We start from the raw sequence: 15811 nt of genomic DNA, 5'->3' as shown, positions 1-15811 counted from the left end.
AAAAAAGCTGTGGTACCACAAGTGCTGGTTTTTGTTCCGAGTAGGCTTGTATAATACTAGCTATCTTGTAGTTAAGAGTTAAGTCAAATTTGAATTCTGTCTGATTGTCACTGCAAGGAAAGCCAAGAACAATTTTGCGTAGCTTCACTGGTCGTTGATCCTCATCTATTTTCAGACATACAGCAGGCATCTTGGTATCTGAAAGCCATTCTGCAATCTTTAAAAAAGAAGAAATGGAATAGAAATGACAATTTTCTGCTTTTAATCATGCTCTGTTCTAACTGCATCACAAAATAATAAGTTAGCTTTTGTCACATGTAAACTATTAACATATTTGACATTGCTTTTATCATTAAAATCACAGGTGAAGTTCTGCTTTCTACAGGACCAATATCATTCAGACTGAAATCTCAAGTCTGTTGTGATTTGTACTTTGAGACAAATACCACAGACAGAAGTCTAAAACTGAATCATGTCCACACTTGGCTGATAGCTCCATATGGTTGTAGGTCCTTTGTTATATGAACATCAACCTCACAGCCATCTCCAGCTGACAGCTTAAAAATGCCAACTTTGTTATCAACCTAAATTTGTAACTCCAGGTAAATTGTATAAAATACAACTACATTGAATAAAATACAGTTAAAATGTAACTCTTACATCTTCAGCGTTTGGGATTGTTGCAGAAACTGCTACAAATCTCAAGGGAGGAATAGTGTCATGTTTCTCTATAAGATGACAAAGAGAAGATTGAAGAGTCTTCATCCGACTGACTACAACTTCTAACGTTGCACCACGACTTTCATCCTTTATAACGTGCACCTATTAGGAATTTTAAAAGATTTGCTAAATATTTCTCCAGTTACAATCTATACACGTGTTAAATAAATGTCATATTTTTAAAGTTTTCTTTTATCTTCAAGAACAAAACCAGTACATATAAAATATTAATTTTCTTACCTCATCAATGAGAAACAGTCGTACAAGCTGGACTATAGAGTTGTCTCTCCATCTTCTAGTCATGCTATCCCATTTTTCCTGGGAGAAAACCCACCACAATAAAACAACAGAAAGTGAAAGATATTTTAAAGGCCAACATATGCCAGAAGTACGGAACAAGCAGACATGCCTAAACTTTAATAAAACTTTAAGCAAAATAAGTTAAATTAATTCAAGCCAATGCCATGTATGTTTCATCTGGCACATTGTTATATTACTAACTGTTCTTTATGTGGCCTAATAGTATGCGTAGCAGTGTGCAGGCAAGCATAGCGATCATAAAATTACTACTTATTAGCAAAAAAAGGAGCAGTCCTAGTAGCATACAATTAGCAGACTGCTAATGTCTGCTTATTCTAGGTTTCTGTAAGAATTGTGATTGAAACCTACAGGTGTAGTGATAATAATGTGAGCATGATGTATTTCAAATAAATCATCCATCATTGTATCTCCTGTTATTTCCTTGCAGCTGAGTCCTATAGGTCCAAATTTTTCTTTCCAATCATCAAAACGTTGACTGCATAGAGCTTTTATTGGAGCCACTAAAAATACAAAAAACAGAGTTATATCAGGTAAACCAAATCTTCAACTGTTTTGCTAAAGATGCTAACTGCATACATTTTTAAGATGTCTTCCTGGATTTAATTTCCCTAATTTTCAGCTTTGCTCCCCAAAGCATAAAATTTGTAACAGATATTATCATCCTTATTATCCTATTCCACGTGCACAGATCGATGTTGAGCTTTGGGTCCCTGTTCTTCCCTATCAGCAACCAGAAGCAGAACCCTTTAATTGGGGTTATTTATGCCCTCTCTTAATCCTGATTTTTTCCTCAATCCCACATGGAAACAATCATTCAGCTATCAAAGGTTTTCTCACGGACAGAATAAACGACAGGAAATACATCTTTTCTAATGGAATATCATACCTTTTTCCAGTTCAGAATTATTTGAGCACTGTGTATTCAGAGAAAAAAGGGTTATAAATGAAAAAACATCCACATGCAGGAAACGGAATGCCAGAAGAAATAAAAATCTATCTAAACCAAATGTACAGTTAAGTGTAGTCAGGGTCATAACAAGCAGCTAACAGCAGGTAGCAGCTAATGCAGCAGGTAGCATTTCTGATGCTGGTCCTCATAAACAGACTCCTAAAACAATCTGTTTCTTATTTTTTTTTCCTCCCTGAGGATATATACTATACTTTTGCAGATGGAGGTTGATTCCTAGAAATCAGAAGTAATTCCTTACAAAGACTGATAGTAGCAACACATGTAAGTCTATATTGGATAGGTAATCTATAAGGAGAATGCAGTGATTTAAGTGAAAGAAGTGATCTACACATGATCCAAAAGCAGTACTAATAAAATAGATCTTGACAGTGATTACATTCTTAGACTAGTTAGAGCCACTGGAATACAAACCATTTCTGCATATCAGCTGACAAGTGATCCGTAAGATGAAGAGTTTTAAAGAACCAGTTTCTACTTCTGGAAGAGGTATAAAAATCTCATAAGCGTATCAGTGGCCTATAAAGCAGGGGAAATCACTGCTCCAGAAAACTGATTAAGCTACCAGCAAGTAACTCACAAAATTGCAAAAGTAATTATCTTTTGCTATGCAAGAATGCAAGAAGCTAGTGGTTGCTCCCAGAACTTGTCACCAATCCTTAGCTTCTGTTAAAGCTATGGGAAACAACTCTGATTTACACTACTACTGCAAACTAATTCACATACATTGGACCACTGATAAATCAGATACCAGATCACACTCCAACAGTACATAATCTGACTGACACCTCTGTTCTGACATGCAGAAAACTGACACGTCTCCTCCATCGCTGTTGAACCTGGAAAAGTCAGCAGATCTAATTCCACCAGCAGGTAACTGCTTCCTGACTGAACGTTTCAACCAGCCAATTTGTATCAATTCTACCAATGCAAACAAAAACATTACAGTACACTGAAATGCTCCACCTCAATCCACTGACATAGAAATTATAACACATGCCTGTTCATAAAAATCTGTTTACAATATACAGTAAAGGCTAAATCAACACTAGCTTTATTGTAAGAATTTGAACACTTTGGAATTAAAAAATAGAAAAAATAATTAGGCTGAAACTTTTGTATATGTAAAGATCAATCATTAAGACTGACAAATAAATCACAGCATGAATTAATAAAAACTGGGAAAAAATTTAATCTGATTTACATGATATGAACTCATTTCTCCAAGAAGGAAAGAAAAAGTGTAATTGTTGTGACTATCTGCAAGTATTTTCATTAGTACCTATACAGATCAATTAAACTTACAAAGATCACAGTTCTGTTGCCTCTGAACTAGTAGACAGAATGTAACAGCATAAAACTACCAGGTTAGTGGAAAATTTGATCCTCGTGTCAGAGCAACAGATAGGCATGCAAAAGATACTGCATGATTTCTGGCGCTGCCAGTAAGAATTTGTTTTAGTTTCCTTTGCTTTCTTCTTCCTTTTCATGTCTTCTTAGAGGACAAGCTCTTGACAAGATTTTTTAAATTTTTACTTGTATAGGTAATGCTGAACACTCAATTACACAGTGCTGTTAAATACCAAACATAGTTACAATGGTATCACGAATAAACAAACCCTAAAAGAAACAACTTCTAAAAGAATGAGGTAGGTCACAATTTCTTAACATATTTAATTTCAATATTATTAAAGCACTCATTCCAGACCTCCATATTTACAGAATATTTTCTACTGCTGTCACCAAAATGTTTGAAGTTGCATAATACTTACTGTAAACAACTTTAATGTTAAACCAAGGCAGTGGGGCTCCCATGAGTAATCTGGTAATAGCTAGCTCAAACATTACAGTTTTTCCAGAGCCAGTCGGAGCACAAATCACAAAATTCCTATCTGTATAAAGAAGCTAGGAAAGAATTGCAAAGCAGTAAATATAACACTGCTATCCATTGTACCTATTCATATATTCCAAAAGCGTTATCTAGAGGAAAACAACACAAGGAAATTACTATTACATTGATATAAGTAATTATCTAAAAATTTTTGTATTGCATGTGAACTTTTAAGTTACAGCAAGAGAAAGAATATCCTCTGCTACACATCTGCCACAGAAATGTAAAGGAGAGAATGTACATCTAAAGTTATTACGTAATGAAGTCTACCATTCTGCAAGCAAAAGAATCAGTTATCTAGCCTTAGATGACAATAATACAGAATCACTGCCAATGTCCAACTGCAACTGAACATAGGCTCATGAGAAAAAGGTATTTTGTGCTCATATTCAAAGTGCAATTGGTTTTCCTTCTGTAATTCAATCAGCATTTAAAATTCCACCATTGTTGAATATATCTAAGTTTAATAGAATATTTTCAATAATGACAAAAGTAGGTTTTGTATGACTATGCTTCCTTCCTTCCTTCCCCCACCATCTCAGAAGTGAGGTATGTCCATGTCAGGTTCCCTCATTTCCCTCTGACCAGGTTGACTCTGCCCTCCTTCTTCTCCGTAGTGCTACCAACTCTCCCTCCACGCAGCATGCTCTGTGCAGCCTCACCTCCTTCCTTCCCTCCCAACTCCTCATGGATTCTACTATTCTCATTCTTGTTTTCTTTCCTTCTAGCTCTTAATGCTTTAAAACTATTCTATAACTGCTAGGAGCTCACAAGGATGAACAGGAATTATCTAGTACTTGATTTATAACTAACTATAGCAATGACTGACACTGACAGTACGGCTGAACAGTTGCAGAAATTACCCATGTTCTTCACCTACCATTCTGAGTTTTCCAATGCTCACAAAACATCAGTGAAAGATGAATGCTGCATGGAATACAAAATTTTCCCTGATTTTTGTTAAATAATCCTTTGCAACATTCACTGTGATTCAACCAGGGAAGTTCTACAAAGTCAAATGCTTACAACTCATTTCTTAGAATCAAGAGACTTACTACCAAGTTTAATTTTGCAAGCTTAACCAATAAAAAAAAATGCACAAGACCATTATCTTTTTAATATGCTGATTTCTCTTAATATTCAACAACATGTCATGTCTTATACATGAGTGATAAGCAAACCTTGTCCTTCCTGGTACCTTGCAAACACATAAGGTTTGTAAGGTACCAGGAATTAAGGAATGTGAATACAGGAATAATTCAAAAAATATTTTTTTTAAAACTATTGCCTTCAGAACCCTGTTTTTGCAACTTTCATGCAAGTAAATCTTGCTTACAGCTGTGGTTTTCCATTAGTCTAGGAGCAAAGAGTCACATAAGATTATTTTACAGGCCAATATGATGTAATCATCAGAAAATAAACACCAGATACACCAAATCTATGCATAAAACTAAAAAAGTAAGGGAAAAAAGCAAACATACAGCTCCCCATATAATTTAAATATTAGATTATTCTGCTCATATAAACACCATTCTTAAAATCTCTTTATAAAACATTATTCAGGAGATAAGAAATTCAAACAAAAACATTTGCAACATCAGAAGTAGCTTAAAAAACATGCTTAGAAATGTTTGTGAATGACACTGGGATTTCCCCTAGAGCTCAATAAAAATTTCAAATGCTGTGTTGGAAGTCTGATGGAACCTGTATCTCCTCTCTGCACAGAACCTGTAATACAATCTTCCTAAACTGGTTGCTTTCAAAGTAAGTTTCAGTTTTTAAAGAAAGAGATAGCTGATAAAAAGGGCATAGGCAAGTATACCTTCTCCAAAAGGACAATATTCTCTAAAGTTCTGTTTTTCTTAAAAAAATATTACTAATCTGTACACATAAATACACATGCAATTCATATCTTCACACAAAAGTACTAAACCCAAGAAAAACATTTTTACAAGTTCTTCAGGTCTCTCCTCCCTAAGTTAAGTTCAACCCTGCTCAACTATTCCAGGAAGAGGTTCTAGATATACTAGTTTTCTAACCCCTTTTTAGTTCTGAATCTCAAGGTACCATTTAAATTTGTCTACGAAGTATTACTTGCAGCTGCAGCTAATGTTTCATACTTACATCATCCAAAGCTTTAGACTGTGCATAGTTAAAATATGGGAACTCCTTAAAGATACTTCTAAATTGGGTTGCTTGATAGCATTAAGGAAAGTAAAACAATTGAGTGAAAATTATAAAATTTATTTTAGAAATTTAATTGCATCTCTTTCTTGTAATTTAAATGCAAACTTAAAACATATGCAACAATCTTTTACTGATACAGGCTTGTAAAAAATTATCAAAACGTAACCTATTCAATGATTTAGTAGCTTTATTTAGATTCTTGGTGTGACATATATTCCACTTCACAAAAAAACCCCACTACCTATTCAAGAGGTCTTAGGATTACACCAATAATCAAGAATCTCATCCCTGGCACAGGCTTCATGGAATGGCATACAATTATGAAATGCGAAACTGCAAGGGACAAAAGCTTTATTCTATACTGTAAAGCAGATACAAGAGCAAGCAGAGCACTGCTGTTAGCATATCTAAAGTGTCAATGGTCACATTATATTTGTATTATAACACAACCTAAATAGCATAATATTGTATGGCCAGTCATAACAACAGCAAAGAAATTCACCTAAAATCTATTAGTGCTGACAGTGGTTTTAAAAATATTTTCAATTGCTAATATTGTGTATTCTTCAGGAAACAATATTCTTATCTAAAATACAGGTAAGAGGAAAAGAGAATATTGTTACATTACAAATCCAAATGAGCGAGTTGAAACTTGTCTGGACTTGCACTGAAGCCACACAAGCAGACTAACTGTAACCACCTGATCAGGCTGAGGCGGCACACACGGTCAGGCATAACAGTAACAAGTACAGCGAACTGCTGAGGCCTCAGACTGATGTTACATTAACAGACTAAATAAAGAGAAAAAGAAAAAGGAGTAAAACAAGAAAGAGAAGTAGTTACATATAAACACTAAAATATGAGTAAAGATAAGCAAGTAATATTAGACTAAAGAAAATATGGATTGTTAAAAAAAAGACTTCTCTAGAATTCCCTCTCCAAATAAATAATCTATTTTCAAAATGCAGAAGACCATCTGTAATTGGCAAATTCAGAACAACTGAGTTATTACTAATTTTGGACAGTATTACACGTCTTAAAGCTATTCACATTAATTTAAGTTGCCTAAATTTAGGCATTTCCTCTTCCTGATATTTAACCTACCATTTGAGAGGTTACTAGAAACAAAATATTGAAAAGACAGTGTACAAAAAGCAAAAAAAAAATTAATATTGACAGAAATAGATGTTATGTTAATTTTGTTATGGATTCAAGGCAGAGCCAAGAAGAAGGAAAATTATTGTAAAATCTGCTTAAAGAATGGAAATACACTGTATACACTAAATATAGACCTATAAGGAATATGTGAAGTTTATTTTCTCCCGAGAAAATGGGACAAAAAGTAATACTCAGTTTTCCTAATAAGACTAAATAATAATTCACTTTTCCTTCATTTAAGGTGTATAAGAATATGTGTGTGTTTGCACATAAAATCTTGCCTGAAATATCTATTACGCAAACTAAAAACTTTACATTTTAAAAATAGTTTTGAGGATCAATTTGAATGTTTGAAATAAGAATACATTTGCTTAGCAATGAATGATCTATTAGTTGTCCCATTTTCATTTTAGCTTTGGACGTCCAAAGGGTAAACACCTATTTGTCATTTGATTCCTAGCATTACGTTATAAATCAAAACTACTACAGCAAAATGCATGAGTACCTATGGCTACAAACTAAGTGTTGTAATTTTGTAAATGTGAAAGTATTGTAATAAAATCAGTAAATCAGATACAGCAAATACAAGGATACGTATTTCTGTAACACTCCTCAAAATTTCCAGTTTTCTTCCTGTAGTTCCTAAAGAAATAAAAGTAGTAAATTTATAAAACCACGTATGTTTTCAACCAACCACCATAAAAAATATGTTCCCGACCCTAAGCTATGTGTTCTGTGGGGAAGCTGCAAGGCTATAGCAAAGTCCAGGTGATACAGAAGGAGCTGACAGGCTAGGACAGGGAGGTCACAAGCTCATAATTTGAAAGGACCATCTTGGTGGCCCTTTGCTGAACTCACTCCGGTTTAAATATGTCTTGCTTTGAGCCTCTGGTACAGTACCACTCGATGTAGTATCTAGAAGTGGTCTCCAAAGTGCCAAGAAGGGGATAATCAATTCCCTCAGCTTCCTGGCTGTCAGCAAAGCCCAGGATGGTGTCAGCCTTCATTACTGCTGGGACACACTGCTTGCTCACGTTCAGAGAGCTGTTCACCAGACCCCAGGCACTTTTCTGCAGAGCTGCCCCCAGTTCCTCCTTCCCTGGGGCAGGACCTTGCATTAATTCCTGCTGAATTTCATGTGAACCCTGGCAGCCCCCTCCTCCAGGATCCCCGTGCAGTACTCCATTTGTGGCAGGCACGTGGGCAGAGTGTGACCCATTAACAACCACCACTCTCTGAGCCTAACCATCTGATCATTTTTCTACCCATGCAGTTGTCCATCCATTCCTAATGTCCTACACTGGATAAAAGAGTGTTATGGAAGACACTGTTTCTCAACCATTCTATGATTCCATGAAAAGCTTTGCTGAAGGCAGAGTAAGTGACATCCACTGCTCTTCCCTCATCCACAAATGTAGTCACTGTTGCTCAGAAGCCAATCATACAGGAATCATGTTTTCATTCCTGACCAGCCTTCAAATCCCATCCTAAGCCACAGCTCTGCCTTACAATTTTCTGCTAGAACTATTTTTCTGTTCCATGTTTCTGTGCCAGTTAGCCAGGTACACAAGGCACATACCACAGATGCAACGAGTCCCTGTCCCATAAAGCTTAAATCTAGAAATAAACCACGTGTCCAAAAACTATTAAAAACAAAAAATAATTTCTAAAACAAGTATTTTATCATTCATCAAAATTCTCACCACTTTCCTCCATTTTTCAGCATTTTCCTATTTAAAATCTGTTTCTACAGATAGAAGTATGAGCCACATCACAAATCACAAATCATATTTTCAATTTCTGGTTTCAAATGAAGACAAGACTACTTACCACATGAAGAGACAAGGCTGCTCTTTCTCAAATTGTTTAGGGGACTGATTTGAAGTGACATTTTAAAAAAGGTTTACAAGACTTTACACTTTTGAAAATGTGACTCTTCTTCATAAACTGTTTACCCAGCTCATACTAAACAACAGTGCAATTAAGTTTCACAGAATGGTGGTATCTTCTATCAGGTTTAGCAAATTATCTCACCTTGAGGTGGTGGGAAAATGTTCCTCACTCTACCTCAGATCATGGATATCAATTTTTATTATATACAAAAGACAGACAGTGGGCTATTTTTCTTGAAATAGAGTAATAATAATTACCTGTCATATCCAGAATCTCTGAAGCATTAGAAAATGATTTCATTTTAATTCCATTTTGAGATGCAATGTCCCCATCATTTAGCCTATGCAGAGTAAAATCTGAATCCTTAGTTATTGGAGCATGATGATTATTTCTCCATAACCCTTGTTGCCTCGCTTTTTCCATGCCTTCACTTGTATGTAAGCAAGTATCAATTTCTTTCACATCAATAGAACGATCTTTAAATTCTGTATTTTTGTACATACAACCAGTCATTTTAAATAAGCTGCAAAAGATCCAGGACTTCCATTAATTTGTTGCAGTGTTACACAGTTTCTCTAATATTTGAAAAATAGGTATGCTTATATTATAAGCACAACTAGTAAGATACAATCATAAGAAAAGTTTGTATCTAATGTCATTTGAGCTGACACTCTTCTAGGTGAAGAACTCCTTTCAAGATACATTTTAACTTCACTTTCATTCCAGGAAGAACCTGAAAGAATAAACTGCCTGTCTAGGCGGGCTCTGAATCCCAACAGCAGATTAACTGTCAATCTCTGCATAACTAAAATCAGTAGAGAAACAGAGGTTCTGAAGAATGAGAAGAGTTGGGCATAGAAGAGGAGCTGATCTTTAAAACTCTCATCCCAGGCAGCGCTGAAATCAAGCTGTGAACTGCTCAAGGTATTCCTGGCTGGCTGACCTCTGCTCTGAAGAGCAAATGATCTTAGCCTTCTTGCTTGTTACCATGTGGTTTAAGAACTCAAAACAGCATTTTGAAAAACCTTTGTTACCTAACAATTTCTTCAAAATTAAAGCAACAAACCTCATCCTTACTTCTCTCATAAAAGAGGCTGAACTTAGGACACATTTAATTACAGCACTAAAATATTGCCAAAAAGAAACATCTTTTTTGCTTAAATTGAAAAACTTAGCATCTGAAGCCCTGTTAAAGTACCTTCAACTGAAAGATCCAAAACTGCCTTTAACAAATGTATCTAATGTATAGCTAAAATAATAATACGATTCTGATAATAGCAATAATACATAATGTTGTACATATAATAATTGTATAATAATTATACATAATGATAATCTATAATAATATATAAATAATAATAATGATAGTAATATAATTCTTGATAAATTATCACATTTGACTAGACATGTACCTTTTTCTTAATGTGGAATGCACACTCTCATCATCACTGTTTTCTGGAAAATTACTTAATATTTTGTTTTGTGAAAAATTTGCACCAGGATACTGAGAAACCCTTGTTCTTGTTTTAGATTTATCTTCATCAGGAGAGAGAAACAATGAAACCATGTTCAGACTTTCATGCTGAAAACTAATTTTCTCTCTTTCTCCTAAACTTAATTGGAGCACTTCTTTTTCAGAGGCTATGCCAAAATGAGCAGGTGCTGGTGATTTCTCATTTACTTCCTCACTGTTACTCTTACATTGTTGTATAAACTTCTGGTGCTTTCTCCCTCCTAGAAAAACATCAGTTTATTATAATTTATACTAATATTCATATTCCTATTATTAGTAGTTTTATTAAAGATCTTCCACACTGAATAAGCCCAATTCACATATATTATATGAGCTGATATCTCCATCTTATTGCAAGAACTTCAGTGTATGACTCATGCTGATGAATGCAATGCATCTGTTGTCAATTTAAAGTTTGAAAAAATGGGTCACCTTCTATGCTTCCTACACAAAGTAATGGAGCAAAACTGTTCCTCAGAACTACAAACTAGTTTGTAAGACAGAAACTCTTCACCCTGTCCCAAAATAAAGACTGTGGTTTAAAAAAATTATACAGTGACCAAGCTTAAAGTTCCTACTACAAACAACTGTGAGATAAACCCTGTGATATTAACAGTCAAAATCTGTAATGATGTCAGTGACAGGCTGGTTTCATATTCATCTTGCTTAATTATCACATTTTGCAGGGTTAGTTCACAGTAGGATGGGTGTCCTGATCTGGCTGACCATACAAGCATTGGCTGTCAGCAAAAGGAAGGCAAGACCAGAAATAAGGAATTGAATGCAATAAGATTACAGAACAGTTCTATTCTGCAGCCTATTAATTTCAGTCTTATCCATTTAGAAACTTAAAATCACAATGGCCTGTTTGTGACATAACCCCAACAGTCCTAATTCTACAAACACCAGAAAGCTTATTTGAATGGGTAGTTCTTAATAGAATTGCTCTTGCACAGAGTAGAAAAAAACCCTTTTGTCTTAACAATACAATTCCTAAAAAAAAAAAGAAGTCATAAATCAGCACAGCAGCTAAGAAATGCAGACACCTAGTTGGCAGAGATAAAGCAACTGAACTCTTTATAATAAATTTCCTTAAGGTCATCCTGAATGTCTAGGTGGAAGGAATGCTCCATTTAGCAGCAATCAATGGCCAGACTCAAATTTGGCCTCTTGAATAGCATTTTGAAAAAAGCCCCAAAAGGGAAGAAGAAAGTTACGTTCATATAAACTCTCTGGTCCTTGGGTGAGAGACAGGTCATCACATTCATGTCTTGCATTATGCTCGTACAGCTGCTTCCCACTGTGTTATGATTCTTCATGGAACAATGTGGAGTAGCTGAAATTTTGATCATACTTCTTACCTTGCCCTCTGTGTAGCCTGTGTATGCCTAAAGAGGACTGCTAATACTCCAAACATATGTAAGACCATCACTCTCAACTAATATACATGCTTTGTCTATATTTGCATAGCTAGAATATTTCATATTTCACAGCATTAAAAGAGAGAGAAGGAATCGTCCGTCATGCTAATTATTTGTTAAACCATTCAAAATGAATGTCAAATATTATGGTTCAGTGGGACTTGGCAGTGTTAGGTTTACAGTTGGACTTGATGACCTTAAAGGTTTTTTCCAACTGAAATGATTCTATTCTGTAATATTTTACCCGTATTAGTGTTGGCTGTATTTCTTTCCAGTTCCCTCTGTAAGTCCTCTGCAGCTGGAATTTCAGCAATAGCTGGAGCAGGTGCAATAGACCAAATCTTAGGCTCTTCATTTTCTAGATACCTATTTTAAACACAAAAATGTAAGGTAGAAGTCTTCTTTAAGCACCCTCCACAACATCCAGCTCAAAATCAGTAATCATAAATAACCTACTGTTTCTCTTGCTAAAAGGTATTCTTATTTTTTTAATTTGTGTGATCACAGAAAATTTAAGGGGCAAAACTTCTGCTAACATGTATTTCTAATAGCCCTAAGATACACCTGCATCATTCAAACTCCATTGTGCTTGCAAACACATTTCAAAGTATGGGTTAGAAACCTGGAAATTTCTAGCCCCACATTTCTATTGGTGGACAAAAAAGGGAGTTAAAAAAAAATTCTGCTGTAAAATGATTCAGAGTGTGGAAAAACTTAAAAAGCAATTATATATATATTTAACAATAAAGATTTACCTTTGTCTTGTATCTGGTCTTTCATAAAATAAATTATCCAACGAAAAGACCATGTCTGCAGAGTTGAACATTTTTAGATCAGATGTGAAGTATCTTAACCTGCAAAAGGCAGCAGAAGGAACTGTGAAACTGAAATTACTGGAATTGAACCTGTATAAGCGATAAAGGACTTATTAGTTATAAGTGACAATACTTAATTTCTAGATTTTTTTCCTTTTGCAGCTCTTAACTGCATCCTTAATTCTTCTTCAAACAGAGAATACTTTTCCTGATAAAATATGGTTCCTGTTACTTATGATCAAAAAATCCTATAGGACAGCACTTTAAACAACCTTTACGTTACCGTATCATATCAAGAGAGAAAAAATGGGTAAGAATGAAGATCCAGATAAAGCTGGATATTCCATTTCTAAGAATAATGTTAAGATTCTTTTATACAACTGCAGTCTATGTATCTAGAAAAACCCCAATGATTACTTTCATTTACAAGCAAATCAGATTTTATTTTTTTTTAACCTACATACAAATTGCTTACCTGGATTGGGTAACTGGAATATGGACCCAACTCTTTAACAGGTTTGTTCTGAAACATCAGGACCAGAGACAGTATCTAAATTATTCATCATATACACCACTTTTAAAAATACTCCTGTTAATTTAAATGTTTTCCATTTAGCACCAACTCTAGGCATTAGACATGTTTTCTTTATGTGTTGTGTTGGTAAGTTTCATAGCTCTTAATTTTGCTTAAAGACAACTTTAAAAAGCAAAGATCTCACTAAAAGAATACCACAGAAAGGATTTTATGAGTCAAAAATCTTAGATACACTGAAACAAATGGCAAAATACCAAATCAACTTCAACAGAGTTTATAAAACTCAATAAAGGTCAAATGTGGTGATAAAATAACAAAACAAAGCTAACTTATTTCCTAGAGATAAACCAAAGGTGACACTTCTTTTGTTCTCTAGCATCTCATTAGTAACATTAAAAATAAAAAAATATATGGTTTAGAGTGCTTTGCAAATAGGAGTCAGGTTACTTATTTACTGTATAGTCAGCTGTGAATCAAAAATGTTAAAAATATTTTTCTTCCACAGAAGCTACAAAACTTCAAATATTCCAAATAAATGTTTCAAATTTAAAACAGAAAACATTTCACAATACTGGCAGAATATAGAGCATGTAATCAAAACTGTCTGTGAACAGTGAAAAGACAGGTTTTAGAACTTCAAACAAGAAATCCATCAATGCCCCTTTTACACCACTTTTCAGAGTAGGTCTACAACACCACTTCTTCCAATTTCTGCCACTCCCCCACCACCAGGTTCTGCCACTTTTCCCTTCACACTAATAAATCTAGAATTTAGAAATCACACTATATATAACATATATATATAAATATATAACAAAGCTGGTTAATTTTGCCATCATGCTTTCACGTGCTTTTAATGTCAGTAATGCAAAGCAGGAGTTCTCAGCTTTGGGTATCAGTGTGGCAGCAGAAAGCATCTGTCAGGAGTACTATCAAGTTGTTGCTATTCAAGTAGTAATTATCTATGTTAAGTGCTTATCCAGCTGAATAACCACCTCTCCATCAGCTCCAAGGAGCTGCCAACACTGCACACCAGCATGAAATGGTTTCCATACTTCAGGTGGGGAACTGTCAATCTATGATTATGCAACTTCTATTTAAGTAAATATGGATTTACAATTCCCATCCCTGAGCAGTCTTTGTTATACACGGTTTAACCTCCCAGGCCCTTCAGGCCCCTGCTTTCTACATGCCACTTATTCTTTGACTGGCTCCATTAAGTCCAATTGCTTGATAAAGTAAATTACAATAGGAGATGACATGGTTATTCTAAAAGACCGGAAAACCATGACACAACACTCCTTTATGTGGTCCTGCATTCATCCACCTGCTTGCTGGCCGTTGGGTGGGCTGTCCCTCTCAAAATCCCCAACCAAGAAATATTGAAAAGTCTCTCAGACTTTTAAAGGAAGAAAAAAATAATTGTAAAAATAGGACAAAACATGTCACCAAGATGAAAAGGAATCAAAGGGTCTTTTCCATACTCTCAATGCTGTTTGATAGCACAAGGGAAATGCACGTTAAAGATGGCAGAATGAGGGAGATGAGTAGGTGCTTGCTGGAGCAGTTCAGACCACTAATTCACACTTACAAAGACATGTTTATCACCTCCTGTAAGCAAAGATGTCTCATTTATCTGCTTTAAGAAACAGCTTACTACAGACTTACGACAGACTTACTACAAACGCTGCAGGCCACAAGGGGGTTTGCTTAGTTTTGAAGCCCCTTTGCTCTTCACATCCCTCCTAAAACCAAACACTTTCCTCAGACCTCAGCATTTTACTCAGTGCCCCCTCCAGGGACCTCAAAATGAAGGTTGCAACCTTCAGGGGTGCCGACCCAAACAGCAACTGCTGGCTCCCAGCTGTGACCCAGGTGCCTGAAGGGGGTGAGGGTACACACACACACGTGCACACACCCCTTACAGCACTCCTTTCCTACTCATGCGAGCCCCTACGGCCCCGCTGGCAGCCGGGCTCCCTCACTCGCCCTCCTCCCACGACTGTGGAAGTAGAACCCGAAGCGTCGCTCCCACCTGCCCAAGAGCGCCTCCCGCCACCAGCGAGCAAAATGGCGGCAACGGCGGGGCCGAGGGGCGGCGCCACCAGCGCCCCTCAGCCGGCGGGAATGGAGGCCGGCGCTCGGCGACGGCTGCCGTGGCGCTGAGGTGCGGCCCGGCCTCACACCTGACAGAGCACCCACAGTCACGGGTCCTGGCTCCAGTGGGAATCCAAGGGGCAACCTTCTCTGTAAAAAAATGGAATGTGGAGGGGTTCCACTAGTGCCAGATCTAGAACTTGTCCAACATGGATTCGTTGGGAATTACTGTTCTCTGTTGAAAAGTCTTCACTCACATTTACCCCGCTATAAATCAGGAAAGGTGCCCGATT

General features: G+C 36.1%; 1 protein-coding gene across 1 annotated transcript in view; it reads right to left on the bottom strand.

Annotated features, from left to right (window-relative positions):
- HFM1 (helicase for meiosis 1) overlaps positions 1–15811 on the bottom strand; it is a 63254-nt gene that overhangs the window by 24732 nt on the left and 22711 nt on the right. Inside the window, exons 2-13 of the mRNA XM_040611250.1 lie at positions 13362–13409; positions 12827–12925; positions 12316–12437; positions 10550–10871; positions 9395–9660; positions 7839–7886; positions 6024–6094; positions 3781–3913; positions 1390–1541; positions 961–1038; positions 661–822; positions 17–217 (exon numbers count right to left, since the gene is read on the bottom strand). Coding sequence (XP_040467184.1) covers positions 17–217; positions 661–822; positions 961–1038; positions 1390–1541; positions 3781–3913; positions 6024–6094; positions 7839–7886; positions 9395–9660; positions 10550–10871; positions 12316–12437; positions 12827–12897 — 1626 coding nt within the window. The 5' untranslated portion in view covers positions 12898–12925; positions 13362–13409. The remainder of the gene's footprint in view (positions 1–16; positions 218–660; positions 823–960; positions 1039–1389; positions 1542–3780; positions 3914–6023; positions 6095–7838; positions 7887–9394; positions 9661–10549; positions 10872–12315; positions 12438–12826; positions 12926–13361; positions 13410–15811) is intronic.

This window comes from Falco naumanni, chromosome 11, assembly GCF_017639655.2.
Source record: "Falco naumanni isolate bFalNau1 chromosome 11, bFalNau1.pat, whole genome shotgun sequence".
NCBI classification, from domain to species: domain Eukaryota; kingdom Metazoa; phylum Chordata; class Aves; order Falconiformes; family Falconidae; genus Falco; species Falco naumanni.
This window is presented reverse-complemented; position numbering and strand designations above follow the sequence as displayed.